At 52.8% G+C, this 27,280-nt stretch overlaps 2 protein-coding genes and 1 non-coding gene across 5 annotated transcripts; all 3 read left to right on the forward strand.

Annotated features, from left to right (window-relative positions):
* Positions 1 to 1,836: 1,836 nt before the first annotated feature.
* LOC123456492 lies at positions 1,837 to 1,898 on the forward strand. The gene has a single exon (XR_006634567.1). It is a non-coding gene; the product is annotated as a U7 small nuclear RNA (small nuclear RNA).
* Positions 1,899 to 2,079: 181 nt separating this feature from the next.
* Positions 2,080 to 5,029, forward strand: C23H12orf57 (chromosome 23 C12orf57 homolog). Its single transcript, XM_045139636.1, has 3 exons — positions 2,080 to 2,221; positions 2,378 to 2,554; positions 4,793 to 5,029. Exons 1-3 carry the CDS (start codon positions 2,170 to 2,172, stop codon positions 4,942 to 4,944), a joined length of 381 nt encoding a protein of 126 aa, XP_044995571.1. The 5' UTR covers positions 2,080 to 2,169; the 3' UTR covers positions 4,945 to 5,029.
* Positions 5,030 to 5,335: 306 nt separating this feature from the next.
* Ptpn6 (protein tyrosine phosphatase non-receptor type 6) lies at positions 5,336 to 27,134 on the forward strand. 3 transcript variants are annotated; one of them, XM_045139620.1, is made up of 16 exons: positions 5,336 to 5,498; positions 14,287 to 14,409; positions 14,612 to 14,806; positions 20,412 to 20,601; positions 20,720 to 20,836; positions 20,923 to 21,036; positions 21,145 to 21,241; positions 21,540 to 21,619; positions 21,785 to 21,934; positions 22,692 to 22,823; positions 22,951 to 23,105; positions 25,631 to 25,698; positions 25,793 to 25,944; positions 26,042 to 26,133; positions 26,625 to 26,769; positions 26,945 to 27,134. In XM_045139620.1, the coding sequence occupies exons 1-15, from the start codon at positions 5,485 to 5,487 to the stop codon at positions 26,740 to 26,742; spliced, it is 1,797 nt and encodes a 598-aa protein (XP_044995555.1). In that variant the 5' UTR covers positions 5,336 to 5,484; the 3' UTR covers positions 26,743 to 26,769; positions 26,945 to 27,134. The 3 variants fall into 3 exon arrangements, with proteins under 3 accessions (XP_044995555.1, XP_004668714.1, XP_004668715.1); XM_004668657.2 differs by having other exon boundaries at positions 26,625 to 27,134; XM_004668658.2 differs by lacking the exon at positions 5,336 to 5,498 and adding an exon at positions 14,063 to 14,203 and having other exon boundaries at positions 26,625 to 27,134.
* Positions 27,135 to 27,280: the final 146 nt, after the last annotated feature.

Here is a 27,280-nt window from a genome sequence, read left to right on the forward strand (position 1 = left end):
TTAAGGTGTGGGCCACCACACCTGCAGCTTGCATTTTTTTATTTGAGAGAAAGGCTGTAATAGATGCTGTAGTTCCTATTGGCCCTGGAAATGAAATCCAGACACAAGTGCCACTTTGAACATCTGGCTTTTTTGTGGGTACTGGGGAGTTGAACCCGGATGGGCCAAGCTTTGCAAGCAAGTGCCTTTAACCACTGAACTACTCCTCAGCTCTGCATTTTGTTTGTTTGTTTTTGCTTTTTCAAGGTTGGGCCTCATTCTTGCTCAGGCTGACTTGGAATTCACTATGGTGTCTCAGGCTGGCCTCATCCTCCTACCTTGCCATCATGCCTGGATTAAAATTTTTTTTTAATTTATTTGCAAGCTGAGAAGAAATACAGAGAGAATGCTGCTGCAAAAGAACTCCAGATGCTTGAGCCACTTTGTACATCTGACTTATTTGGGTATTGAGTTCAACTGGAGTGCCCAAACTTTTCGGGCGAGCGCCTTAACTGCTGAGACATCTCTCCAGGCCACTTGCTGCATTTTTTTAATTTTTATTTTTGGAATGGTTATGAGACTTTTATTGTAAATATTTTCATTTAGTTATTTGTGAGCAGAGAGAGAGAGAGACAGATATGGGTACACCAGAACCTTTTGCCATTGCAAACAAACTACAGACATATGTACCACTTTGTGTATGTTTTTCTGTGGGTGGTAGACGATCGGACCCCAGCAAGCAAGAGCCTTTAATTGCTGAGCCACCTCCCCAGGCCAATCATGAGACTTTTAAACTATTATTATTAATACTTAGAAGTTTACATAAAAATATTTTTAATGCATAATTTTTTTGTTTGTTTAGTTTTTCGAGGTAGGGGCTCACTGGTCCAGGCTGACCTGGAATTCACTATGTAGTCTCAGGGTGGCCTTGAACTCATGGCGAGCCTCCTATCTCTGCCTCCCAAGTGCTGGGATTAATGCGTGCACCTGGCCCAGCAATGTATAATATTTTTATTGATAATTGCAATACTTGCAGACAATAAACCATGATAATTCCCCCCCACACTTTACCCTTCACAACTCTGCTCTCAATTATATCCCCTTCCTCTCCATCAGTCTCTTTTATTTTGATGTAATCGTCTTTTCCTCCTGTTATGAGGGTCTTGTGGAGGTATTGCTAGTAAGTCATATTTTTTAATATATATTTTATTTTTACTTATTTGACACAGGAAGAGGGGGAGAGAGAAAATGGGTGCGCCAGGGCTTCTAGCCACGCAAACGAACTCCTGGCGCGTGCGCCCCCTTGTGCAGCTGGCTAATGTGGGTCCTGGGGAATCAAACCTGGGTCCTTTGGCTTTGCGGGCAAATGCCCTAACCACTAAGCCATCCCTCCAGCCCTGCCTCATGTTTTTTTTGGGACAGGGTCTCGTTCTGTAGCCTAGGCTGCTGTTGAACTCGCGTCCCGGGCGGGCGGGAAGGGGCTCCAGGAGCGCGCTGAACCGCTGTGAAGTTTGCGGCGGGCGCGGCGCGGCTCCCCTCCCCCACAGACACCCGGGTTCTCCACGCCGGGTTTTCCAGCGAATCCCTGTTTGCGTTCTTCACAAGGGGCCGGCTCTGATTGGCTGTTTTCCGCCTATCCGCGCTGCCTCATTTGCATATCCGGTATCAAACGTTCGTAGACTCCAGCAATGAACGATTTCTGCGAATCCGTTAGAACGCCGTCGCGGAGCCGAGTGTCACCGTGTGTTCTCTTGCACGCCCGGGAGGGAGGCGTGTGCGAGGGCCGCCGCCGTGAGCTCGCCCTCACCGTGAGCGGGGTTCCCGTGCATGCCGGGTCGGCGGCGGGCACAGCCGGGCAAGTGTTACAGCTCTTTTAGAATTTGTCTAGCAGGCTTTCCGGCTCGCGCTGGAGAGCCCTCCCCCGCCGCGTGTGCAACGGAAGTTCCGCCCCCCTCCGCCCCGCCCGGGCCTGCTCCACGGTGAGCGCCCGCCGCCGCGCGGAGCCCCGGGCCCGGGAGGCCGCCGCCGCCGCCTGGGGGCTGCTGCGCGCGTTGTGCCCCGCCGATCCTTCCCCGCGGCTCCCCTTCCGTCTGCTCGCCGGCGCCGCCCGCCGCTCCCGGCGGAGGCGGCTCGCTGCGGCTGCGTGCTGAGCTTCCTCCCGCGCGCGCGTAGTCTTGCGTCCGCCTGCCCATGGCGTCGGCCTCAGCCCAGCCCGCGGCCCTGAGCGCAGAGCAGGCCAAGGGTGAGGAGCCCGGGGGCGCCCGCGGGATGCAGGGAGGGTGCGGGGCGGTGGGCGCGCGGGGTCCGGTGTCCCCCTGAGTGCACGAGCGGCCAGCCCTCCTCCTCCTCCTCCCGTCGCGGTGCCTGCCGCGGCTCCGCAAATGCCCCTGGTTCGCAGTGGTCCTGGCGGAGGTGATCCAGGCGTTCTCGGCCCCGGAGAACGCCGTGCGCATGGACGAGGCCCGAGACAACGCGTGCAACGACATGGGCAAGATGCTGCAGTTCGTGCTGCCCGTGGCCACCCAGATCCAGCAGGAGGTCATCAAAGCCTACGGCTTCAGCTGCGACGGGGAAGGTGGGTCCGAGGCCGCAGGGCCGGGTGCGGCGGGCGCTGGCGCGGCGGACCCCCGCTCTCTCGCTCTGACATGGGCACGTTTTGTGTGGTATGGGGGATTAGAAGCCGCGCCGCACATGTTAAAGCACTCCAGATTATCTTTCATTTTGAGACACGGCCCCCAGTAAGCTTATGAGGCTGGCCTTGAACTTGAAATCTTCCTGCCTCTGCTTCCTGAGTTACTGGGATTGGCGGCTGAACCGTGCCCAGTAGCCTGTACTGAATCTTATTTTTTTCTTAAAGCTTTACCTATTGAATTTATTTGCATGGGGGCGCGGAGGTTGCACGCACCAGCGTTTCTTGCCGCTGCAGACGGAACACCGTTTGGGCCACGTTTGCACCAGGCTTTATGTGGTTGACTGGGGAATTGAACCTCCGTGAGCAGGCTTGCCAACAAGTGCCATTAATTGCTGAACAAACTACACAGACTACCCTGAAAATAAATTTGCATATTTTCTTTCTTTTATTTTTGGAGGTAGGGTCTCATTCTAGCCGAGGCTGATCTGAAATTGGTTTTAGGCTGGCTTTGAACTCACAGCAGTTGTCTGACCTTTGCCTCCCAAGTGCTGGTATTAAAGGTGTGAGCCACTATGCCCAGCTTACCCTGAATATTGACTTCAGCATCCTAAATGCATGTTGTGGTTTTCGTTAATTCCACTATTACTCCGTATGAAGCAGGAACAGAGTCTTGTGGTAAAGTCGGTGCCAAGGATCCCTGGTACCTGGACTTGAACTCCTTCCTCCTCTTTCAGGGGGAGTGCTTCATGAAAACACATTTCTGCAGTTCTTGTAGTATTTCAGCTAATAAGTTTGGGTTTGGAGGATGAAGTTCATGGGTGAGATCATTTCTCCCCACTGATTCTTATTGGTTCAGTCCAGCCTGCTGAGAGACTTCCTTCGTTTTAGCTATAGACCTGCATCTCATGGGTTCTTGGGACTAAACTGTTAATATGGGGCCTGGGGAGATGTGGCCCCAGTTCTAAGACTCAGCACCCATGTAAGGCCACATGAACAAAGATCCACATGCATCTAGATTTTGTCTGTAGTGGCAATAGGCCCTGTCAAACTAATAAATTACTTAAAAAAAAATGTTTCCGGCACTAGAAGGATGTCTTAGCTGTTAAGGCGTTTGCCTGCAAAGTTAAAGAACCCAGGTTTGATTCTCCAGGACCCACATTAGTCAGATGCACAAGGTGGCGCATGCGTCTGGAGATTGTTTGCAGTGGCTGGAGGCCCCGGGGCACCCATTCTCCCCCATTTCTCTCTGCCAAATAAGTAAATGGAAATAAAAATATTTAAATAAAAGGCTTAAAAAAATGTTCCTGGGTGTGGTGGCGCACGCCTTTAATCCCATCACTTGGGAGTCATAGGTAGGAGGATCACCATGAGTTCGAGGCCACCCTGAGACTACATAATGAAATTCAGGTTAGCCTGAACTAGAGTGACACCTTACCTGGAAAAAAATAAATAAACAAAATGAAACAAAACAAAAAATCCCTGTTAATATGGGATGTTTTATTTAAACTTTATTTTGTTTTCTCGAGGTAGGGTCTCACTCTAGCCCAGGCTGACCTGGAATTCACTATGTAGTCTGAGGGTGGTCTCGAACTCACAGCAATCCTACCTCTGCCTCCCAAGTACTGGGATTAAAGGTGTGCGCCACCACGCCCGGCCCTAAAGTTCGTTTATTAGAGAGAATGACTGTATGGGTCTACTCGGGCCTCTTGCTGATGCAAACGAACTCGAAATGCATGTACCACTTTGTGTGTCTGGCTTTATGTGGGTATTGGCCCAGTAGGCTTTGCAAGCAAGTTTTTTTTTTTTTTTTTCCGAGGTAGGATCTCACTCTGATCCAGGCTGACCTGGAATTATGTAGTCTCAGGGTGGCCTTGAACTCCCGGCGGTCCTCCTACCTCTGCCTCCCGAGTGCTGGAATTGAAGGCGTGCGCCACCACGCGCATCTGCAAGCAAGAGTTAACTGCTGAGCCATGTCCTGGGCTGGGACGTTTTCAGGCACTGCATTCCATGCAGCTGTGCCAGTAGAAACTAGGAAGCTGTTGATTGGGCCCTTAGACCGAGGCCTAGACTAGTTTTCATTCGCTAGGAGCCTGGCTAGGGGGAGATGCATCTGTAGCTGGCACTCCCCGCTCCTGCCTGGCACACAGGTCCTCAGTGTGTGGTTGTCTCTCCCTCTTGCAGGTGTCCTGAAGTTTGCCCGCCTGGTCAAGTCCTATGAAGCCCAGGATCCTGAGATTGCCAGCCTGTCAGGCAAGCTGAAAGCTCTGTTCCTTCCGCCCATGACGCTGCCACCGCACGGACCTGCTTCTGGCGGTAGTGTGGTTGCCTCCTGAGCGCAGCGTTTGCCCACGTGCTACCTGCTGTGGAGGAAAAGGAGGCCTGGGTGCTGCCAAGGGAATAAAACGTGCCTGTGACTCAGCCTTGGTGTCGGTTATTTGCGGCCCTGCCGGCTCCTCGCCCCCCTGCGGGTCCTAACCTCTGCGCCCAAAGACCCCGCCCTCCCCCCCCCCCCCCGCACGGAAGGTGCTGCCCGTTGGGCCGCGGGCTTCCTGCTTGCCGCCTCCCGGGGAGAGCCCGCTGGAGGGTGTTCCCCAGGGTTACTTCCGGGTCCGGGCCTCCCGGTGGGGCCGCAGGTGGCTCCTCCCTCCCCCCTCCGAGACCGGGACGCGGGCCTGGGGGCGGGGAGGTGGGCAGCGGCCTCCGCCCCGCCCCGCCCCACCTGTCCTTCCTCGGGACGCCAGTCGTCCCGGGCTTGTCCTCGCCGAGCCATTGGTTTGGCAGGCTGCATAGAGGAAGTGGCCAGAACCGGAACCCTCTCGTGCGCGGCCACGCCCCCGCGGCTCTGCCCCCGGCTGCCCCCTCCCTGCCCGGAGATGCTGTCCCGCGGGTAAGTCTCCTGCGCCACCTGGGTCCCGGGGCTCCCTTGGGAAGGAGAAGTGTCACTCGCTCCCTACAGGTAGGTGGCTGCAAATGCACTCTGCCACCGCCCCTTCCCCGAACCTGCTTCCTGTCCCCGGGGACGGAGGACCCCGGGCCCGCCCGTGCCCCGGGCCCCCTGGCAGCTAGACACTCGTGTCTACCTCCAGTCTCTGGTCCTGCTTCTGCCTCCAGCCGGGGCCCTGTCCCCTGGGCAGTTTGCCACAAATAGGACAGTGTGAAAGGCACACTTGAGAAATCTCTGCCACTCGGGGCCAACCTCCCCCTCACTTCCCGGCTGCAGTTGCATCATTCCCATCCCCCCCGCATCATTCATTCAGACAGACGGCCAGCATTTATTCACTTTTATTCACACCGAAGTGTGCCCGCAGAGGCGTGGTCTCTACTCAGAGCTGGCATTCTTGTAGAAGGTGACCCACCGAGTAAACAACCAGTAACTTGGGTTATTTCAAATGCTCAGAAGGGTAGTCCACGGGGGGGGGGGAACACGGAAAAAACAACAACAACAAAAAAAACAGCTGGCAAGTGACACAGCGCTGATGACAATATTGCCTGGAGGATTCTAGGGGCTTCCTGATGAGGAAGCTGAGCCCCGGTGATGAGAGCGCCAGCCATGTGGTGATCAGGGTCAAGCGCCGCACGCAGGAGGAGTGGCCGTGATGTGGGAGCAGATGGGCGCAGGACAGCGTGCCCTGCAGAGGGCACGTGGAAGGGAAGCGGGGCCAGGACAGCTGAGACCCTGGCGGGCCTACATGAGTGTCTCAGTGGCCTGGGCTGGTTATGCCCCAGTGCTCCTGAGTCTTGCTTCACACACTCACGCAACCCTTCCTTGCTGCTCGCCCAGCTTTGCTCAGTGCCCATCTTGTCACCGTCAGCCTGGCGATGGATTCTTATTTATTTAGTTTTTCCCCCAAGGTAGGATCTCACTCTACTCCAGGCTGACCTTGAGGTCATGGTGATACGCCCACCTCCGCCTCTGCAGCGCTGGGATTAAAGGCGTGCGCCACCTGGCCGAGGGATGGGTTCTTACAGAGTCTTCTAGGTCCCGAGCCCACCCATAATCCTGGGTAGGGTCTCACTCTGGCTCAGGCTGACCTGGAATTCACTATGTAGTCTCAGGGTGGCCTCGAACTCATGGCGATCCTCCTACCTCTGCCTCCCGAGTGCTGGGATTAAAGGCATGCGCCACCATGCTGGGCCATGGCCACTGTCTTACCAAGTGTTTGGCAAGGTCTCACACAACGCGGACTCCTTTCTGGGCTTCTGGGCCTGGACTTGGAAGGTGCCCTGGAGCTGGGTGCCCGGCCCTTGGAATGCCCTGCTCACCCTGGGATCCACTGGGCATGCCACCTCCGCCCCTTGTCCGGGTTCCTGTGGGTCTCGCCGGGACCTGCCTGGAGCGCTCTGCGGCAGTGAGGTGCTGTGGCAGCTAGCTATAGGTCTTTGGCCACACTCGGCTTTGGTTTATTTACTTTTCCAATCATTATCTTGTGACTCGACCTTGGACGAGTTATTTAACATTTCTGAACAGCTGGGATGACTAAAAGTGAAGGAGCCCATTCGGTGGGCCTAGAGGACAGGTGGAAATACAAGCCCCTGCCAACTAGGAGTAGGGGGGGTGGGTAAAGAGCCCACGTGGGAAGTGGGGGCCAGGGGCTTCTCCCAGCCAGACCGAGACAAGGGGAAACTCACCAGAATCTGGAGGTTTACAAGTGAAGACCGACGGCCAAGAGGGCTTGACTCCGCGCCCCCCCCCCCACACACAGACATATTTGTAACGTATGGTCGTGGGCCCCACCTTCTGGCTTAGGTGAGCCAGAGAGACTGCCGACTGACTGGTCTGGGCTAGGGGCTGTCTCAGGAAGAGGCTAGCAATTACCCTAAATTCTGGGGGCTGAACTTGACCAATTACAGTGTTAGGATTAAATCCTGGAAAAGAGTTGGCTCTCAGGAGGGACCCAGGTTGTTACTAGAGAAACAGATCTAGGGAAGAGATAGGAAGCCAGATCATGGGTTGGAGAAATGATTTAGTGGTTAAGGTGCTTGTCTGCAAAGCCTAATCACCCTAGTTCAATTCCCCAGTACCAACATAACATGCACCGCCACGCCCAGTGAAAAATAAATTTTTTTTTTTAAGATTTAAAACAAGTCATGTATGGTGGCACACAACTTTAATCCAAGCACTAGGGAGACAGAGGCAGGAGGATTGCCGAGAATTTGAGGCCAGCCTGAACTACATAGAGAATTCTAGGTCAGTCTGGGCTAGAGTGCCACCCTACCTCAAAAAACAAAAACAGGGCTGGAGAAATAGCTGTTAAGGCATTTGCCTGAGAAGGACCCAGGTTCGATTCCCCAGTACTCATGTAAACCAGATGCATAAGATGGCACATGTGTCTGGAGTTCGTTTGCAGTGGCTAGAAGCCCTGATATGCCCATTCTCTTTCTATCTGCATGTCTGTCTCTCTCAAATAAATAATAGATAATTAAAATATTTTTTTAAAAAAATAACAACAAAAAGGTTTTTCACCAGCATATTCTTTTTCCTTTCTCTTCCCAGCTAGTCTTCCTTGTACTTTTTTTGTGACACATTGAGTATAATTAAGGTTCCTTAAGGGAACATGGGCGAGGAACTTATTTTAAATTTTATTTTTGAGAGAGAGAATGGATTGGTGCACCAGGGCCTCCAGCCAGTGCAAGTGAACTCCAGATGCGTGTGCCCCATTGTGCACATGCACAGCCTGGTGCGCTGTGTCACTAGTGCACCTGGTTTACGTGGGCTCTGGGGAGCCGAGCCTGGGTCCTTGGGCCTTGCAGACAAATGCCTCAACCGCTAAGCCATCTCTCCAGCCCAAAGAACCTTCTGTTAATCTTTTTGAGATGGGGTGTTACGTATCCAAGGCCGATCTTGAACTCCCAGTGCAGAGATTACAGGCATGACCCACCACACCTGGCTTACTTATCTGTTATGAGATGGGGTCTCCCTAAGCTGCCCAGGATGGCATTGAACTCTTGAAGGCCTGAGCTCAAGTGTTCCTCCTGCCTCAGCCACCAATGCCTGGCCACTTAGCAGCTTTTTAAGTCCTAATTTGGGACATTTTGTTAAGCCCATTTATCAGGTAGGGAATACTGAGGTTCAGAAAATTCCAGTAACGGTATAAAATGGTTTCACCTTGCTTGATGTCATCAGTGGTTGTTTCAATGTGCCACTGGTCTTGATGTCTACCTTTAACCCTTGCTTCCCAAGGGAACCTGTTTCTATTGTGAGACACTGGACACTTGCTTTTGTGACTGTCAGCCCCCTTGAGCCTGCTCCTTCCATTAAGAAAGAGGACACAACTGGCTCTTTAATCCCAGCACTTGGGAGGCTGAGACTAGAGGGCTGCTGTGACTTTGAAGCCAGCCTGTGACTACAGAGTGAGCACCTGGTCAAGCTGGACTGGAGTAAGGCCCTACCTCAAAACAAAAACAAAAACAAGCTAGGCGTAGTGGCGCACGTCTTTAATCCCAGCACTCGGGAGGCAGAGGTAGGAGGATCGCAGTGAGTTTGAGGCCACCCTGAGACTCCATAGTGAATTCCAGGTCAGCCTGAGCTAGAGTGAGACCCTCCCTTGAAAAAAAAACAGGGCATGCCGGGCGTGGTGGCGCACGCCTTTAATCCCAGCACTCGGGAGGCAGAGGTAGGAGGATCACCGTGAGTTTGAGGCCACCCTGAGACTACAGAGTTAATTCCAGGTCAGCCTGGACCAGAGTGAGACCCTACCTCGAAAAACCAAAAAACAAACAAACAAAAAAAAAAACAGGGCAGAATTCCTCCATCACAGGGCTGTCTGGGGTGCAAATGGGGTGGCTGTGTACATGTGAGTGCTCTGTCAGTCTCAGGACATTCACTGTGCCATGATATGAGTTTATTGTAATTTTTGTCTGCCAAGGGGCGTCAGGGATGGACCACATTCTCTGAGCTTCTGCCCATTGCTTGTCTTGATACTCTTCAGAGGAATTTCTGCCACTTCATGGGTCAAGAGTTTTAGCTGCCCAGTGAACTCCTTCCTACTTAGTGGGCTTAGTTCTGGAATGAGTGCAGTGGGCCGTGGGGCAGCTGGTGTGGTGGTGCTAAGCAGGAACCTAGAACTTCCTGTGTGGTCAGGCCTGCGTCCATGCTGGGGATTTGACACAGACCAGCTCTGTGGATGGTGTGCATGGCCAGTTGTGCTTGCATAAATGGTGTGTGTGTGTGTGCGCGCGTTTACGTGTGCGTGCACTCTTGTCTGCAGAGGACAAGTGGGGTGCCCGTGGCTGACCAGGAAAGCACACCTCTGACCATATCTCTGATGAGTTTGTTCACTGAGCATTTTTCTGTACCAGGTTGGGAGCTGAGCAAGTTAGGATATAATGTCCAGACTGAAATGCATAACAGAGAGACCATGTGATAAATTCCAGAGGACAGCAGCAAGAAGACCTAAAAGTGGGGGAGAATTTTAAATGATATGGATGTTTCCAAGAATGATAAAGCATGTGTCACAGGGAAACATAAGCTGGTTTTGTTTTTCTTTTAATTTTTGGCTTTTCCAAGTAGGGTCTGGCTCTAGCCCAGGCTGACCTTGAATTCACTATGTAGTCTCAGGGTGGCCTCACTACAATCCTTTTACCTCTGTCTCCCGAGTGCTGGGATTAAAGGTGTGCACTACTGCACCTGGCTGCTTCTTTATTTTTGAGACAAGGTCATGCTGGCCTGTAGCCCAGGCTAGCCTCACACCCGCAGCACTGCTCTGCCTCTGCCTCTCGAGCACTTCCTTACGCTCAGCAAGGTTTTTTTCTTCTTGGCTGTGCTGGGCATAGAACTGATGCCCCTCTCAAGTTTTCTGTTCTTTTTTGTTGTTGTTGTTAATACCACACACACTGTACGTGTGTGTGTGTGTGTGTGTGTGTGTGCACGTGTATAATTTATTTGGGAGGGAGGAGAGAGAGAGAGAGAATGGGCACACCAGGGTCTTTAGTCACTGCAAACAAATTCCAGACATCTGGTTTACATGGGTTCTGGGGAATCAAACCTGGGTCCTTAGGCTTCACAGGCAAACACCTTAACCACTAAGCCATCTCTCTAGCCAATTTTTTTTTTTTAATTGAGACCAGACATAGTGGCACACGCCTTTTTAAATTTTTTTATTTTATTTTATTTTATTTTTTATTTTTTTGTTTATTTTTATTTATATATTTCAGAGCAACAGACAGAGAGAGAAAGAGGCAGGTGTAGAGAGAGAGAGAATTGGTGTGTCAGGGCCTCCAACCACTGGAAATAAACTCCAGATGTGTGTACCCCCTTGGCCAACGTGGGTCCTGGGGAATCGAGCCTCGAACCAGGGTCCTTAGGCTTCACAGGCAAGCACATAACCGCTAAGCCATCTCTCAAGCCCTTATTTTTTTTTTTTTTTAAATGGAGGAAGGGATTTGTTGAAGCTTATGGATCCTGGGGACATTCCATAATGGCAGAAGCAGCTGGCCTGCTTTCATAGAACCAAACACAGAGAGAGAGAAGCACAAGCCTGAAAGTCAAAAGCCACACAGCATAGCACACTTCAGGAACTCCAGGTAGGCACACTTTGCACATCTTTAGGTTGAAATCTCAAACCCACCACCACACCTTAAGATCCATCCAGTGACACTGCCTCCATCCAAGTGGCTGCCGATGCAAACTACAAACTAATAAAATACTGAATATGTTGGGGGCCATCTATTCAAGCTATCACAGAGACCTTTCCTTGAAAAGACCAATAATAATAATAATGATGATAATGAATAATAATAATAATAGTAAAAGTGATTGCTAAAGTACAACAAATCCTGTTCTTGTACTTACATTTTCCATTTAGAAAATGCCCATTTGATAAAAAGGTGATCTCCTTGTTGTCTCTCATATTACACATTTCTCTCATATTACTAAGACTTGGCGGGCTCATTTTTATTTATTTATTTGAAAGCAACAGAGAGAGGGAAAGAGGCAGGTAGAGAGAGAGAATTGGCGTGCCAAAGCTTCCAGCCACTGCAAACAAACTCCAGACGCGTGCGCCCCCTTGTGCATCTGGTTAACGTGGGTCCTGGGGAATTGAGCCTTGAACCTGGGTCCTTAGGCTTCACAGCCAAGCTTTTAACTGCTAAGCCACCTCTCTAGCCCTCCAGCCAAATTTTTTGTTCTTTAGTCACACCCTAGCCCTTGTTGAGTTTTGATACTTACTTGTTAACTTTTTAAAACTTAAAAAAAATATCTTATTTATTTATTTGAGAGACAGAAAGAGGAAGAAGAAGATAGAGAGATGGAAGGAGGGAGGGAGGAAGAGAGAGAATGGGCACGACAGGGCCTCCAGCCACCGCAGATGAGCTCCAGGTGCATGAGCCACGATGTGTATGTGATTTATGTGGGTTCTGGGGAATAAAATTTGGGTCCTTTGGCTTTTCTGGCAACTTTCTTATCCAGTAAGTCATTTTTTTTCTTATTTATTTTAGTTTTTCGAGGTACAGTCTCATTCTAGTCCAGGCTGATCTGAAATTCACCATGTGGTCTCAGGGTGGTCTTGAACTCATGGCGATCCTCCTAGCTGTGCCTCCCCAGTGCTGGGATTAAAAGTGTGCACCAACTTTTCTTACTTTTATTAGACTATAACATACATACTATGTATCAATATTAAGATCGCAAGCGATTGAATTATTTACTTATTTTCTTATTTGTTTACGTTGTTTTTGCTGCTGGGAATGGAACCCAGGGCCTTATGAATGCTCAGCAAGTAGTTGGCCACTGAGCTGCACCTTCAGTACCATACAGCATTGAAAAAGTATGAAACAGACAGGTTAGAAGGATCACAAGTTCAAGGCTGCTCGGGACACAAAGTGAGTTGCATGCCAGCCTGGGTAAGTGAGTCTCCAACTCAAAATAAAAAGTAAAAAGATGGGCCAGAGGGATGGCTTAGTGGCTAAGGCATTTGCGTGCAAAGCCAAAGGACCCAGGTTTGATTCCTCAGGACCCATACAAGCCAGATGCACAAGGGGGCGCGCACATGTCTGGAGTTCATTTGCAGTGGCTGGAGGCCCTGGAGTGCTTATTCTCTCCCTCTCTCTCTCCCCCTCTTTATCTGTTAAATAAATAAAAATATTAAAAAGTAAAAAAGAAGCCAGGCATGGTTTCTTAATCACCTTTAATCCCAGCACTCAGGAGGCCGAGGTAGGAGGACTCCCATGAGTTCGGGGCCACCCTGAGACTACAGAGTGAATTCTAGGTCAGCCTCGGCTAGAATGAGACCCTACCTTGAAAAACCAAAAAAAGAAAAGAAAAGAAAAAAGAGCCAAAGGAAGGGTAGGACACCTTACAACATGCTCCTCCAGACACAAAATGGGCTGGATGTCCATGACCCCACAGTGCCTGACGCTACCTACACAAAGCCATCATAATAGGAGGAAACGATGATGACATCAAAAGAGAGGGCCGGGCGTGGTGGTGCACGCCCTTAATCCCAGCACACGGGAGGCAGAGGTAGGAGGATCTCCGAGAGTTCGAGGCCACCCTGAGACTACATAGTGAATTCCAGGTCAGCCTGAGCCAGAGTGAGACCCTACCTCGAAAAACCCAAAAAAAATAAAATAAAAAAAAAAATAAATAAATAAAAGAGAGGGCTGGAGAGATGGCTTAGCGGTTAAGCACTTGCCTATGAAGCCTAAGGACTCCGGTTCGAGGCTTGATTCCCCAGGACCCACGTTAGCCAGATGCACAAGAGGCCGCATGCATCTGGAGTTCCTTTGCAGTGGCTGGAGGCCCTGGCGTGCCTATTCTCTCTCTCTCTCTCTCTCTCTCTCTCTCTGCCTGGTTCTCTCTCTGTCTGTTGCTGTCAAGTAAATAAATAAAAATAAACAAAAAAAATTAAAATAAAAGAGAGACTGATTGAGAGGGGGAGGGGATATGATGGAGAGTGGAGTTGTGAAGGGGAAAGTGTGTGTGGGGGTGGGGGAATTGTCATGGTTTATTGTCTATAATTATAGAAGTTGTCAATAATAAAAAAAAAAATTAAAAGAGTACCCATGCAACAGGGCTGTGGTGAGGAATAAGTCCCAGAAGGCATGTAAATGACATTGTAGCAATGTGTCCGGCATGTGGCAACATGCCATTAAATGATAGAGGCATCATTGTTAGCTTGTGCCAGGCAGGCTGAGGAGAAACGGCAGGTAGAGGAGGAAGAAAGGGCCTGATGGCCACGGGGGTTCGGGTGTGTGAGGTGCGGCCCTCCCCAGGGGACCTGAGATGCATACGTCTCCCTGTCTTTGGAGTTGCCCTATATACTCGGGGCCGTGCTCCCGAACCCTTGGTGGGAAGTACCCCCCCTGCCACCCTCTGCTCCTCTTCCCGTGCTCTGAAACAAGAAGTACAAGTGAGTTCCCCCAAGGGGTCGGCCGCGCCCCTTCCTGTCCCCGCCCTGCCCGCCGCTCCAGGCCAGCGGGGTGGCAGCCCTAGGAGCAGGAGGGCAGGTGGTAGTTGGAAGCTGGCCGGCCAGAGGCCCGAGCTCGGAAGAGCCGTGTTTGCTGGAGGCTCAACCCTAGTCTTCTCCCAGCTGCCCAGGCAGGCCGCAGCGAGCGTTCCCCAGGCCTGCTCCTCAGTGGGAGCCCCAGGATGGTGAGGTAAGGGCCCGTGGAAGGAAGGTAGGAGGCAAGGGTGCCCAGGGGCCAGGGCACCTGGCCTCACCACCACTCTGAACCTGCAGGTGGTTTCACCGAGACCTCAGCGGGCCTGATGCGGAGACCCTGCTCAAGGGCCGGGGCGTCCCTGGGAGCTTCCTGGCTCGGCCTAGTCGCAAGAACCAGGGTGACTTCTCCCTGTCAGTAAGGTAGGATGTCCTCGCTGCGTTCGGGGGCAGGTTCCACCTGTGTTAAACCTCCCTCCGTGGTTCCTCGTGGAGTGTCTCGCCCCCCCCTCCGTTCGCTCTTTGCCACCCTGGGCTTGTGTATGTCCCCGTCCGGGTCCTTTGGCCTGTCCTCCCCCCTGCCCCACGCCTGCACTTGCAGACCTTCCCACCTGGTGTCCTGCAGGGTGGACGACCAGGTGACCCACATTCGCATCCAGAACTCGGGCGACTTCTATGACCTGTACGGCGGGGAGAAGTTCGCCACGCTCGCTGAGCTGGTGGAGTACTACACCCAGCAGCAGGGCATCCTCCAGGACCGCGATGGCACCATTATCCACCTCAAGTACCCACTGAACTGCTCCGACCCCACCAGCGAGAGGTGAGCGCCACGCAGCCGGCCCCTGTCCCCAGGGAGAGTGTCCAGGAGGTGGGCCCCTGGCCCGGGAGGGCGCCTGCTCTCAGTCCCTTCTCCTCACTGCCTCCCCCACCCGTGCCCGGCTCAGGGCCCCGTGGGGCCTCCCAGCAGGATCCCATCCCCTGTTCCCCGAGGAAGCAAGAGAAACATCGTCATCTTGCCTCCCTGCAGGGTCCTTGCTGCCTGGCAATCCGGGGATAGGGAGGCCACTCCTTGTGGCTGTTTCCTGACAGGTTGCCCTTGTTGCTAGAAAGCTCTTCCTTGTATGGAACTCTATCTGCCTTCCTACAGCTCCCCACCCGGCCCAGGGTTGCTTAGGCCTGCCTGATGTCAATGTTGAGTTGGATCAAGGGCCTGGGGATCCATTGTTAATGGGACACTCAGTGCCCTAGCTCAGCAACCTGGGCAGGGTGGATCTGGACAGAGCTTGGCTAGTCTTTTGTCCAAAGCAAGGTCATTGAAAACACAGTGTGATGTAGTGCAGACCTAGAGGGCCCTGCACTGACCCGGTCAAGGGTAGCCCTCAAGCTATCCTCCACCAGTGCTGGAAAGACATGGCCGCCGCGTCTGAGTTGGCTGTGGTGATCTCCCTGCGGCATGGACGAGGAGAAGGTGCGCGAATGTTCCTCATTACACTGTGGCTCATCTTCGCAGCTATAGGACACTGACAGATCCTGCTAAGGCAATGGGCAGTGGACAGGGTTTCTCATGGACTCCCGGGCACGTGCCAACTTGCCTTTGCCCTGTGGTTGTGTGTTGACAGCTGAAAGGATTCTGGACCTTGCTCTTGTCAGTTTTCAGCCTCCCTGCTCCCTCTTGGGCAGGATCCTGCACCCAGGGCCTGGTGCATGCTGACCCTATGCTTTCCACAGAGCTTCTCCCCTGGTACTTTTATTCTCTTTTGAGATTCGTGTCGGCAAACTTGCGTCAGTGCTTTTGTTCAAGTCACTGACTAAACTTTAGAACTGGCTTAGTTGATAGTGTTTGCCTAGTATGCACAATACCCTGGGTTCAAATCCTAGCACCAAGTAAACCAGGCATGGTGACACACACGCCTGTAAGCCCAGCTTTTAAAGGTGAAGGCAATACGATCAGATCAGGAGGCTGAGGTGGAAGGATTGCTGTGAGTTCAAGGGCAGCCTGAGACTGATTCTAGGTTAGCCTGGGCTACAGCAAGGTCCTACCTTGAAGAACCAAAGCAAACCAAAGATTGAGCTGGGAGTGGTGGTGCACGCCTTTAATCCCAGTACTTGGGAGGCTAAGGTAGAAGGATCACTGTGAATTGAGGCCAGCCTGAGACCACATAGTGAATTCCAGGTCAGCCTGGGCTAGAGTGAGACCCTACAAAAACAAAAACAAAAAAAAGAAAGCACCAAAAAGCAAAAACAAAAAACTGGAGATGGCTTAGTGGTTAGGCATTTGTATGCAAAGCCAAAGGATCCTGGTTCGATTCTCCAGGACCCACCTTTGCCAGATGCCCAAGGGGGCACATGTGTCTGGAATTTGTTTGCAATGGCTAGAGGCCCTGGCATGCCCATCCTCTCTCTCTCCCTCTTTCTCTCTCTTTAATAAATAAATAAGATATATTAAAAAACATTCCCCCCCCCAAAAAAAAAGATTAAGATAAAAAGTCCTGTGGCCCACTCCTGGAGCTTTCTTTCCAGCCAATGTCAAGTCCTTCATCTAGGTGTCCTTGGAGGCTTTCCTCCTCTAACAGTGAACACGTTGTCCCTACTTCTTCCCCTTTCTACCTGAAGTCTCAGAAGCCGGGATCTGCCTGCTGTAGGAGACTGGTAGCAGAACGGCCAGTGTGCTCATGGGGTTGGAGGGAGAAGCAGGAACTGAGCTGGTGCCAGGACCGTAGGCCCACAAGCTAGCTGCATAATTTGGGAGGAACTGGGGAGAGGAAGGTGGGGGTGGGGAAGGCACACCACCCGGAGGATGGTGCGGAAAGGTACTTCGGTGACCCTTGAGGCTTGGCCCTTGTACTTTGTCTTTGCTTCCCTCCTCTGCTTGGGAAATTTGCATTTGTCCCCTCCATGGTGAGCTCTGTGTCTGTGGTCAGCCCACATTTGCATGGAAACTTCCTCACCCTGTCCCCTAGGGAAAGGGCTGAGCCCCTCTCCCACACTGCCTGGTGACCAGGGTCCTGTCTTGTTGGACTGGCCCAGGGGGCCTCCAGTGGAGAAGTCTCTGGAGGGCTCTAAACTCTGAGCCCTCTGGGCAGAGGTGAGAGGTCAGGACAGAGAGCCTTCTGTCCTCTCTCCCCTTCCCTGCGGTTGGAAAATGCCCCCCTTCCCCTGTCCCTGGGTTGAGGAAACCTCACCACCTCACTTCTCACTCTCTCCCCAGAAGGAGTTTTGTGTTTTTTCCATCACGTGGTTTCCTGTGGGGTTACAGTTTCCTCCAGGGAAGGGGGCGTGCTTCAGAAAGGTCCTGGTTCTGCTTTCCACCCCACAGCCCCTCGGAGCCCCTTTGGTCCCCTCTGAACCCTGGCCTCCCCTACAGTGACATCACCCTGGGTACCTCAGAGACTCTTCTTTCCCCAGTTGGGAGTTCACATTCCCTGCCTCCCTGGGGGTGTCCTCCCATCACCCCCTCCTGACTTCCCTGCCCACTGTGGTTCAGATTTCATGTGCGTCTCTTAGCCCAAGCTTCTGCTTCATGCAGATACCTCTTTTGTCCCTTCAAAGATTTTGGATATTGTCTGCTCTCTGTCTCAAACTGTAGGTTCAAAGTCTGATTAGAACTCTTTCTTTTGCCAGGCATGGTGGCACATGTCTTTAATCCCAGCAGAGGTAGGAGAATTGCTGTGGGTTTGAGGCCACCCTGAGACTAGATAGTGAATTCCAGGTCAGCCTGGGCCAGAGTGAGACCCTACCTCAAAAAAGAAAAAGAAGAACTCTTTCTTTTTAGTTTATTTTGGTGCTGGCTGGGGATGGGAGTCAGGGCCTTTTGTATGTGCCAGGCATACACTGTGCCATGGAACTCCATGCCCTCAGCCCCCACGGCTAGAACTCTTAAGGGCTGCCATGACCCATCCATCATTGTGCAAGTTCTTAACCTCAGTTTTGTTGTTTGAACATTGAAAATAATGGCAACATCTCAGCATTTATTTGTTAATTTAGAGTCAGAGGGGCCTTACTTTGTAGCCCAAGCTGGCTTGGGACTCACTATGTAGACCTGCCTGGCCTTGAACTTGAAGCAGTTCTCCAGCCTCTGCCTCCCCAGTGCTAGAATTACGGCTGTGATCCACCGTACATTCCTGGTTTTTCTTTTCTTTTCTTTTTGTTTTTTTTTTTTTGGTTTTTCGAGGTAGGGTCTCACTCTAGCTCAGGCTAACCTGGAATTCACTATGTAGTCAGTCTCAGCGTGGCCTCGAACTCGGGGCGATTTTCTGTCTCCCAAGTGCTGGGATTAAAGGTGTGCGCCACCACGCCCGGCTATACCTGGCTTTTCTGTGACATGTAGTCTTAAAACTGTATGTACATGGCCCAGGCTGGCCTTGAACTCAATATTCTCCTGCCACTTTCCACACGTGTGACACCAGGCCGTTTTCTCCCCTTAGCATGTTTATTTTATTTATTTTTTTAGCTTAGTAATTTAAACTTTTTTATTAAGAACTTCCATGATTGTCAGCAATAATGCCCTCCCCCCACTTTCCCCTTTGAAACTCCATTCTCTATCATATCCTCTCACCCTCTCAATTAGTCTCTCTTTTATTTTTAAAAATTTTTTTGTTTATTTCTATTTATTTATTTGAGAGCAACAGACAGAGAAAGGGAGGGAGAGAGAGAATGGGTGCACCAGGGTCTCCAGCCACTGCAAAGGAACTCCAGATGTGTGTGCCCCCTTGTGCGTCTGGCTAACGTGGGTCCTGGGGTCCTTAGACTTCACAGGCAAGTGTCTAACCACTAAACCATCTCTCCAGCCCAAGTCTCTCTTTTATTTTAATGTCATGATCTTTTCCTTCTATTCTGATGGTCTTGTGTAGGTAGTGTCAGGCCCTGTGAGGTCATGGATATCCAGGCCATTTTGTGTTTGGAGGAGCACGTTGTAAGGGGCCCTACCCGTCCTTTGGTTCTTACATTCTTTCTGCCACCTCTTCTGCAATGGACCCTGAGCCTTGGAAGGTTATTTGTTTATTTACTTCTTACTTATTTAACAGAGAGTGAGAAAGCGAAAGAGGCAGATAGAATCAAAGAGAGAATTGGCACGCCAGGCCTCTAGCTGTTGCAAACGAACTCCAGACGCATGTACTACCTTGTACATCTGGCTTTACATGGGTACTGGGGAATCGAACTCAGGTCCTTAGGCTTTGCAGGCAAGTGCCTTGACCACTGTGCTATTTCTCCAGCCCTATTTTGTTGTTGTTCAAATTATTAAATTATGCTGGGCGTGGTGGCACACACCTTTAATCCCAGCACTCGGGAGGCAGAGGTAGGATCGCCATGAGTTTGAGCCACCCTGAGACAACGTAGTGAATTCTAGGTCAGCCTGAGCTAGAGTGAGACTTTACCTTGGAAAACCAGGGAAAAAAAAAATACTAAATTATTTTTTTGTTTATTTTTATTTATTTATATGAGAGCGACAGAGAGCGTGGGTTCTGAGGAATCGAGCCTCGAACCAAGGTCCTAAGGCTTCACAGGCAAGCACTTAACCACTAAGCCATCTCTCCAGTCTAGCAGTTAAGGCATTTGCCTGCAAAGCCAAAGGACCCAGGTTTGATTCCCCAGGACCCACGTTAGCCAGATGCATAAGGGGGTGCATGTGTCTGGAGTTTGTTTGCAGTGGCTGGAGGCCCTGGCGTGCCCATTCTCTCTCTCTCTCCCCCTCTTTCTCTGTCAAATAAATAAATAATAAAATTAAATATTTAAAAATTATTATATTTATGAAGGAAAGTATGGAGCCAAGGAAAGGCACCTATGTGGTTAAAGATCCCCCATGGAGAGCGTGGAAAAAAAAACAACCTGCGGAAAGAAAAGAGAAACAAAAGTTTAAGGAGCTCCTGGCATGTGGAGAGCTCAAGGGGGTAAAAGAGTCCTCGTGGGGAGTAAGGCTACGGGCCCTCCTGGCTGAGCTAGCCCGGGCCTAGCTGAGGGGGGACTCACCCACAGCTGGAAGTTTCCAAGTGGTCAGAGCTTTTTTTTTTTTTTTTTTTTTTTCAAGGTAGGGTCTCACTGTAGCCCTGGCTGACCTGGAATTCACTATGTAGTCTCAGGGCGGCCTTGAACTCGTGGCGATCCTCCTACCTTTGAAGCAGGGTCTCACTGAAGCCCAGACTCACTCTGTGATTACTCGCCCTGTGCCCGAGGACGGACTCAACTCACGGCAATCCTCTCACCCAAACCTCCTGAGTGCTGGAACGAAAGGCATGCACTACCATGCCGAACTTTTTCCTCTCGTCATTTTTACGAGACAGTCATGGACATAAGTGTCACGGTGGATTTGAAGGCTCCTGTCTCGGGCATGGGAGACAGCAGGTCCTTGGTCGTCCTGACGCTCTGTGGGTGTGGGCTTACGCTTGCTCTGTGACCCCACCCCCATCCTCCTAACGTGTCTTCTCCAGATGGTACCACGGCCACATGTCTGGAGGGCAGGCGGAGTCACTGCTCCAGGCCAAGGGCGAGCCTTGGACTTTTCTTGTGCGTGAGAGTCTCAGCCAGCCCGGCGACTTTGTCCTGTCCGTGCTCAACGACCAGCCCAAGGCCGGCCAGGGCTCCCCTCTCAGGGTCACTCACATCAAGGTCATGTGTGAGGTGAGGCAGCTGGGCTGGGAGGAGGGTCTTGTGCTGGAGCCTGTGCTCGGGTGGGGGCGCGGTCTGCCGGAGATGGATGGATGGGGGCGACGCTAACACCCTCCTCGGTGCCTCCCAGGGTGGACGCTACACGGTGGGTGGCTCGGAGACCTTCGACAGCCTCACGGACCTGGTGGAGCATTTCAAGAAGACGGGGATTGAAGAGGCCTCGGGCGCCTTCGTCTACCTGCGGCAGGTGCGGGGCAGCCTGGCACCTTCCTTGCCCTTCCCCTAAAGCCGCCCCAGGTGTGGGCCGCTGACTGCCTGCCCTCGCCCACCCAGCCTTACTATGCCACTCGGGTAAACGCGGCGGACATTGAGAACCGCGTCTTGGAACTGAACAAGAAGCAGGAGTCAGAGGACACAGCCAAGGCTGGTTTCTGGGAGGAGTTTGAGGTACGCGACAGGCGGGGCAGCCTTGACGCTTTATGCACGGGTGACATGGCCGTCATCGCCCGTGAGCTGTCCTCTGGCAGGGCTGGTCCTCACTTCTCGCACTTTCAGAGTCTGCAGAAGCAGGAGGTGAAGAACTTGTGCCAACGGCTGGAGGGGCAGCGGCCGGAGAACAAAAGCAAGAACCGCTACAAGAACATCCTGCCCTGTGAGCACTGCTTTGGTCCACCTCACTGCCTCGACCTCCCCCTTCACCATTCTCTTCTCCCCCTACCCCCAGCTGAGCCCTCCTCCCCGAAAGATGCCTGGTCGCTTCCCTGGAGCCTCCCGCACCTAACAGGCCGATTCCTTACACCCTTCTCCTTATGAAGCCTCTCTCCTACCCACACATCTGCTCTCGCCTGCTGTCCTGTTCTCTATGAGCCTGTGTGACAAGGGTAGCCCGTTAGCTTGGGAAGGGTCTGCCCCAGGAAATGGCCCGAGCCATTCTTCTCTACCCATGCCAGTTGACCACAGCCGAGTGATCCTGCAGGGACGCGACAGTAACGTACCTGGGTCTGACTATATCAATGCCAACTACGTCAAGGTGGGTGTGGAAGGCCGTGTGGGCCCGAGGAATTTGATGCCCCTTGGTTCCAGACACCTCTGGGCAAAGCTGAAGCTGGCGTCTGGGGTGGGAACAGGGTGGTGCAGACCCGTCCCAGCCCGAGGGCTCACAGTCCTGGGCTGGGTCCTCTGTGTTTGCGTTCAGAACCAGCTGCTAGATTCCAATGAGAACTCCAAGACCTACATCGCCAGTCAGGGGTGTCTGGAGGCCACCGTCGATGACTTCTGGCAGATGGCCTGGCAGGAGAACACTCGCATCATTGTCATGACCACGCGCGAGGTGGAGAAGGGCCGGGTAGGGCCCGGCCCCATGCTGCCTCCCAGACCCCTCCATGCCCGCTTTAGCGCTTGTTCATGGTTGTTAAGCAAAAGCAAGATCAGGTGTGGGGGTGGAATGGGACCTCCGGGGCAAAGGCTCAGTGCCTCAGGTAAAAGTCTCCCCGTTGTGACTGTCACACCCTTGCTTCCAACCTGGGCACCCCCCCCCCCAGCTCTAGCTGCTCTACGGCAGAGTGCTTGACTAGCCTTTGTGAGCCCCGAGTTCAGCCCTCAGCACCAAAACTTCCTTCTTGGGGCTGGGGATATAGCTCATTGGTAGAGTGCTTGCCTAGCATGCACGAGGCTCTGGGTCCAGTTCCCAACACCACAGACAAAACAAAACACTTCTTTCTTGAATTAGTCCCGGGATAAATGTTCCCTGTGCATCTGCCTCCTTATCCGCTCCCGTCCACGCTGGCCGTCCGTGCAGTCTCTCCCTTGCTCAGGCCCGCAGTGTTGTAATGTCGTAGTCAGTTATCCCACCCCAGTCTTGAACTGCATTAAGCCTCTCCCTCACCTTTAATCCCAGCACTTGGGAGGCAGAGGTAGGAGGATCGCTGTGAGCTTGAGGCAGGACTGGGACTACAGAGTGAGTTGCAGGTCAGTCAGTTTGGGCTAGAGTGAGACTCTACCTCGAAAAAAGAAAAAAAAAAAAGAAAAGAAAAGGCGGGGGGACCTAGAGCAAGCCCTAGAAACAGCCCTAAGGCCCTGCCTGCGTGCCTTGTCCCCCTCAGAACAAATGTGTTCCGTACTGGCCAGAGGTAGGGAACCAGCGCACATATGGACCCTACTCTGTGACCAACTGTGGCGAGCAGGACATGGCTGAGTACAAACTGCGCACATTACAGATCTCTCCACTGGACAACGTGAGTGTCCCCAGCTCCTGCAGGCTCCTGGAACCTCCGCTTGGACTTGCTCTCCACTCTGGGTGGGTGGGATGGGGCAAGATGTTGCAGGCTTTCAGGGGGCACTGACCCTGTGTCCTTGGCCCAGGGGGACCTGGTTCGGGAGATCTGGCACTACCAGTACCTGAGCTGGCCTGACCACGGGGTTCCCAGTGAGCCTGGGGGTGTCCTCAGCTTCCTGGACCAGATCAACCAGCGGCAGGAAAGCCTGCCTTACGCAGGGCCCATCATTGTGCATTGCAGGTGAGAGCGATGGTGTGGCGGCTGCGGTAGGAAACGGCATCTCAGGAGCCGGGCGCTAAGTCAGGGCCGTGCGCTGCTGTGAGCAGTGCGCACGTGAACTGGAATACTCCAGCTTCTTCTGAGCTCCCTTATGGCTCCAGACAGTGGGTAGTCCTGGACGGAAGCCACCTTGCTGCTTGGCCCCTGGCCTGTTGTCTTTTTCCCACAGTCCTCCCTGGGGGAGCCATCTAGTCCATGCTGACAGACACTGCCCTTTTGCCAGTGGTCCGTGGGAGAGGCTGGACTGCATGTCACAAGAGGCTCGGGCCTGGCTGCCCTGATTTCTTTCAGTCCTCCTTAACCATTTCCTTGAGCTTCCACCTGGGGTCAGTGTGGTTCCGTGACCCTCCTCTTTTGCCCTTTGTGGCTCTTTGGGGCTTAGGCAAGGGGAGGTTAGGAGTGATCAGCAAGAAGGAACAGGGGTCCCACAAATGAACCTTCCCATGTGGCCTGGCCTGGGTTGTGTATGGGAGGCAGTAGGTTCAAAGTGATAGATGGAGGCTGCCTGCTTACGTTTGGCTCCTCTGTGGGTCACCTGTGTGACTGGACAAATTCCTTAACTTCTCTGGCCCTCAGATTTCTTCTCTACAAAATAAGGCTCATTGCTGGGTGAGTGCTGTAGGCCTTAGTCCCATCTCCTTAAATGAGGCAGGAAAAGAGCAAAGTCAAGGCCTGCTTGGACTACACAGTGAGTTCAAGGTCACCCTGGTCAACAGTTTGGAAATTTAATAGTAGAGGCTTTGCCTAGCCACGCACAAGGTCCCGGGTTCCATCCTCAGTACTGGAAAAACAAAATCAAACTCATAGGGTTGTGAAGATTAAATGAGCTCCTGTCTCTATGTCTGGAATGCTCAAAAAAGTGCCGTTGTTAACAGCATGATGGCGGATGCCTGTAATCCTGGTGCACGCCCATTATCTCAGCACATGAGAGGCTGAGACAGGAGGAGGATCATGAGTTCCAGGCTAGCCTGGGTTCTATAGCAAGGCAATATATATGTGTATATATATGTGTGTATATGTATATATAACAAAAAAGGGGCTGGGCAGATTGCTTAGTGGTTAAGGCATTTGCCTGTGAAGCCTAAGGACACAGGTTCTATTCCCCAGTACCCATGTAAAGCCAGAGCACAAGATGATTCATGCATCTTTGCATTTGCAGTAGCTGAAGGCCCTAGCACATCCCCTCTCTCTGTCTCTCAAATAAATAAATAAATAAATAATTTTTTTAAAAGCTGACATTTTTTTTTTTTAAAAGGAGGTTCCTATTGATAGTTTAGTAAATCATGTTAGTCAGGAAGAGGGGAAACAGGAACCAGTTTTGTCCTCTTCCCTTCCCATTCCCTCCATGTGACCCCAGGCCTGTGTGAGCCCCAGACTTCTGCTTTCTCTCTTCCTTGGACTGGGCTGAATCTGGAGGTGTCGCATGTTGTCTGCGGGCCAGGCTCTGTCTTCTTCCCTCCTAGGGTTAGACCTGTCCCCAAGAATTACCCCTACCCTCCTGTTGCCACTGCCCCCCCTTTCTTTCCCCCAGCCACACATCTTGAAATCCCCATGGCCTTTATTTAGAAATTACAGGAAGGAAGTGGTATGGGGGGGGTTATTTTTGACAATCTGAGTTTGAAATTAGTTCAATTTAGGGCACTAGCCATCCAAACCTGGCTGTGGGCCGGGCTGGGGTCTCCGCGGTCCATTTGCCGAGGGTGGCAGTGGAGGGTGTGGGAGAAGGGAGCGGGCCACTGCATCGCTCCTCCAGTCTCCTCACCTGGTGCCCTGACTCACTGCCTCGCTGTCCCCGGCATGCTCTTACCTTGCCATGGAGTTTGAAGAAAAGGGAAATGAGTTTCCATGGAAAGAAGAGCAAGTGTCCCTGGCCGTGTGGGGGCGCTGGGGCTGGCACCCTGGAGCTTAAGCAAGGAAAGCACTCGCTGTGCCACTGAGCCACACCCTCAGCCAAGTGCTGACTCTTTTCTTTTTCTTTTTTGAGGCACAGTCTTGCTCTAGCCCAGGCTGACCTGGAACTCACTATGTGGTCTCAGGGTGGCCTTGAACTCATAGCGATCCTCCTACCTGTGCCTCTCCGAGTGCTGGGATTAAAGGTGTGCGCCACCACGCCCGGCCTAATGCAACTCTTGAAAGTAGGGGTCAGGGTAGGGGAGATCCAGAGTGTTGAGGAGCTGGGGGCCTGCGGCTGTGGAGTTCTGCATCTCTGGGGGTGAGGGACAGCTACTAGTTAGCAATGAAGAGTGGGAGCAGGAAGTGGAGGGTGCTGGGAGGGAGGGAGGGAAATGGTGCCAACACACCAGCAGCCAGCCCTCTGCTTGAACATCCCGTGGCTGGAGAGGAAGCATGGGTGCGGAGCTGGGCGCATATCTCCCTTGCTGGCTGAGTGACCCAGGCGCGTTACACTGTGTGGCTGGAGCCTCGGGTTTCTTTGTGCCCTGCCCTGTGCTGGGGCCGACCCTCACGGTGGCTCCTTCTCTCCGCAGCGCGGGCATCGGCCGTACGGGCACCATCATTGTCATTGACATGCTCATCGAGAGCATCTCCACCAAGGGTGAGGCTCCTTGGAGGGCACTGGTGGCTGTGGCGGAGGTGGCGAGCTCCCCTTGGCCTGTGCCTGGCCTAACGTCCCGCTGCCACCTGCCCAGGGCTGGACTGTGATATTGACATCCAGAAAACAATCCAGATGGTGCGGGCACAGCGCTCTGGCATGGTGCAGACGGAGGCGCAGTACAAGTTCATCTATGTGGCCATAGCCCAGTTCATCGAGACCACCAAGAAGAAGCTGGAGGTCATACAGGTGTGTGCGGAGCAGGGCCCGGGGGTGAGGTGGCAGGAGACCATGGGCATCGCCTAATCCTGCCGGGACCGCTGAACACCAACACTTCTGCTCACAGTCCCAGAAGGGCCGGGAATCAGAGTACGGGAACATCACCTACCCCCCCGCCATGAAGGGTGCCCATGCCAAGGCCTCCCGCACCTCCTCCAAGTGAGTGACCCCTGCCTGCCACCCTGGCATTTCCCCTTCTGCTGCCAGCCCCATCCCTTTCTGGAGAGGACCAGTGTGGCGGTTGGGGAGACCTGGATTCAAGTTCAAGCTTGGATCTTACTACCTCTGTTAAAGTTCTATGTGCGGCTGGTGCTAGGGACCAGCTGTGGTCTCTCTCTCTCTCTCTCTCTTTCTCTCTTTTTCAGGGTAGGGTCTCACTCTAGCCCAGGCTGACCTGGAATTCACTATGCAGTCTCAGGCTGGCCTCGAGCTCACATCAGTCCCCCTACCTCTGCCTCCCGAGTGCTGGGATTAAAGCCTGGCTGCTCGGATGAGATGCCACCTTGGCTGCAGGCGCTGTGGGTCTGGAGTAGGGACCAGGAGCAGATTGCCTTGCTCTCTTGGGCTCACACTGTGAGCGAGTGGGGTAGAGGGGCTGCGGGTGCTGGGCCACCCCACGCGGGCTCCTGACCTCCCCGCGCCCCCGCCAGGCACCGGGAGGAGGAGGTGTATGAGAACCTGCACGCGAGGAACAAGAAGGAGGAGAAAGTGAAGAAGCAGCGGTCGGCGGACAAGGAGAAGAGCAAGGGCTCCCTCCGGAGGAAGTGAGCTGGACGCCTTGCACAGGCGGCCATGGTGCGGCCCCTTCTGTGTGTTCTCCTTCCAGCCCGGGCCCAGCAGCCCCGGCTCCGACACGCTTGGGGTGGCTGCAGCCTCATCCTCCCTGCCAGGGAGTTCCCAGACCTTCATCTCATATCCCATTACCAGGCTCCAGCCACCCTCTGATCCCCTTCTTCGCTTTAAACTGCAGTTTTACCTGATCTCTGAAGAGGCGCCACTGGACAGACCAAGACCCACGGCTCACACCAGACCCTACGAGACCCTCATCCCTTTGTAATTTAAGTGACGGTGTTCTCTGAATGTGTGTATATATATATAGCCCAGCAGAACCAGGCCCTTCCTTGTAAATAAAGTCCCGAACCACTGTGTTTTGCCTCCAACTGTGCCTCGACTGTCCAGTGACTGTGTGGAAGGGAGCAGGAGAGCCATGCGTGAGGCTCCTGCATAAAGCTCGACTCTTTTTGGTCAGACAAACCTGGTTCTGGATGTCCCCCCACCGTGGAACACAGGTCCTTCTAGATGCTAC

Source organism: Jaculus jaculus, chromosome 23 (assembly GCF_020740685.1).
Source record: "Jaculus jaculus isolate mJacJac1 chromosome 23, mJacJac1.mat.Y.cur, whole genome shotgun sequence".
In the NCBI taxonomy this organism is placed as follows: domain Eukaryota; kingdom Metazoa; phylum Chordata; class Mammalia; order Rodentia; family Dipodidae; genus Jaculus; species Jaculus jaculus.

Bases quoted from the DNA above. Each gene is read 5' to 3' on its own strand.
- C23H12orf57 (XM_045139636.1), top strand. From the start codon at position 2,170: ATGGCGTCGGCCTCAGCCCAGCCCGCGGCCCTGAGCGCAGAGCAGGCC. The intron at 2,222-2,377 runs GTGAGGAGCCCG...CCTGGTTCGCAG, and splicing joins GAGCGCAGAGCAGGCCAAGG to TGGTCCTGGCGGAGGTGATC. The intron at 2,555-4,792 runs GTGGGTCCGAGG...TCCCTCTTGCAG, and splicing joins CTTCAGCTGCGACGGGGAAG to GTGTCCTGAAGTTTGCCCGC.
- Ptpn6 (XM_004668657.2), top strand. The intron at 21,935-22,691 runs GTAGGGCCCGGC...TGTCCCCCTCAG, and splicing joins GCGAGGTGGAGAAGGGCCGG to AACAAATGTGTTCCGTACTG. The intron at 25,945-26,041 runs GTGTGTGCGGAG...TTCTGCTCACAG, and splicing joins AGAAGCTGGAGGTCATACAG to TCCCAGAAGGGCCGGGAATC.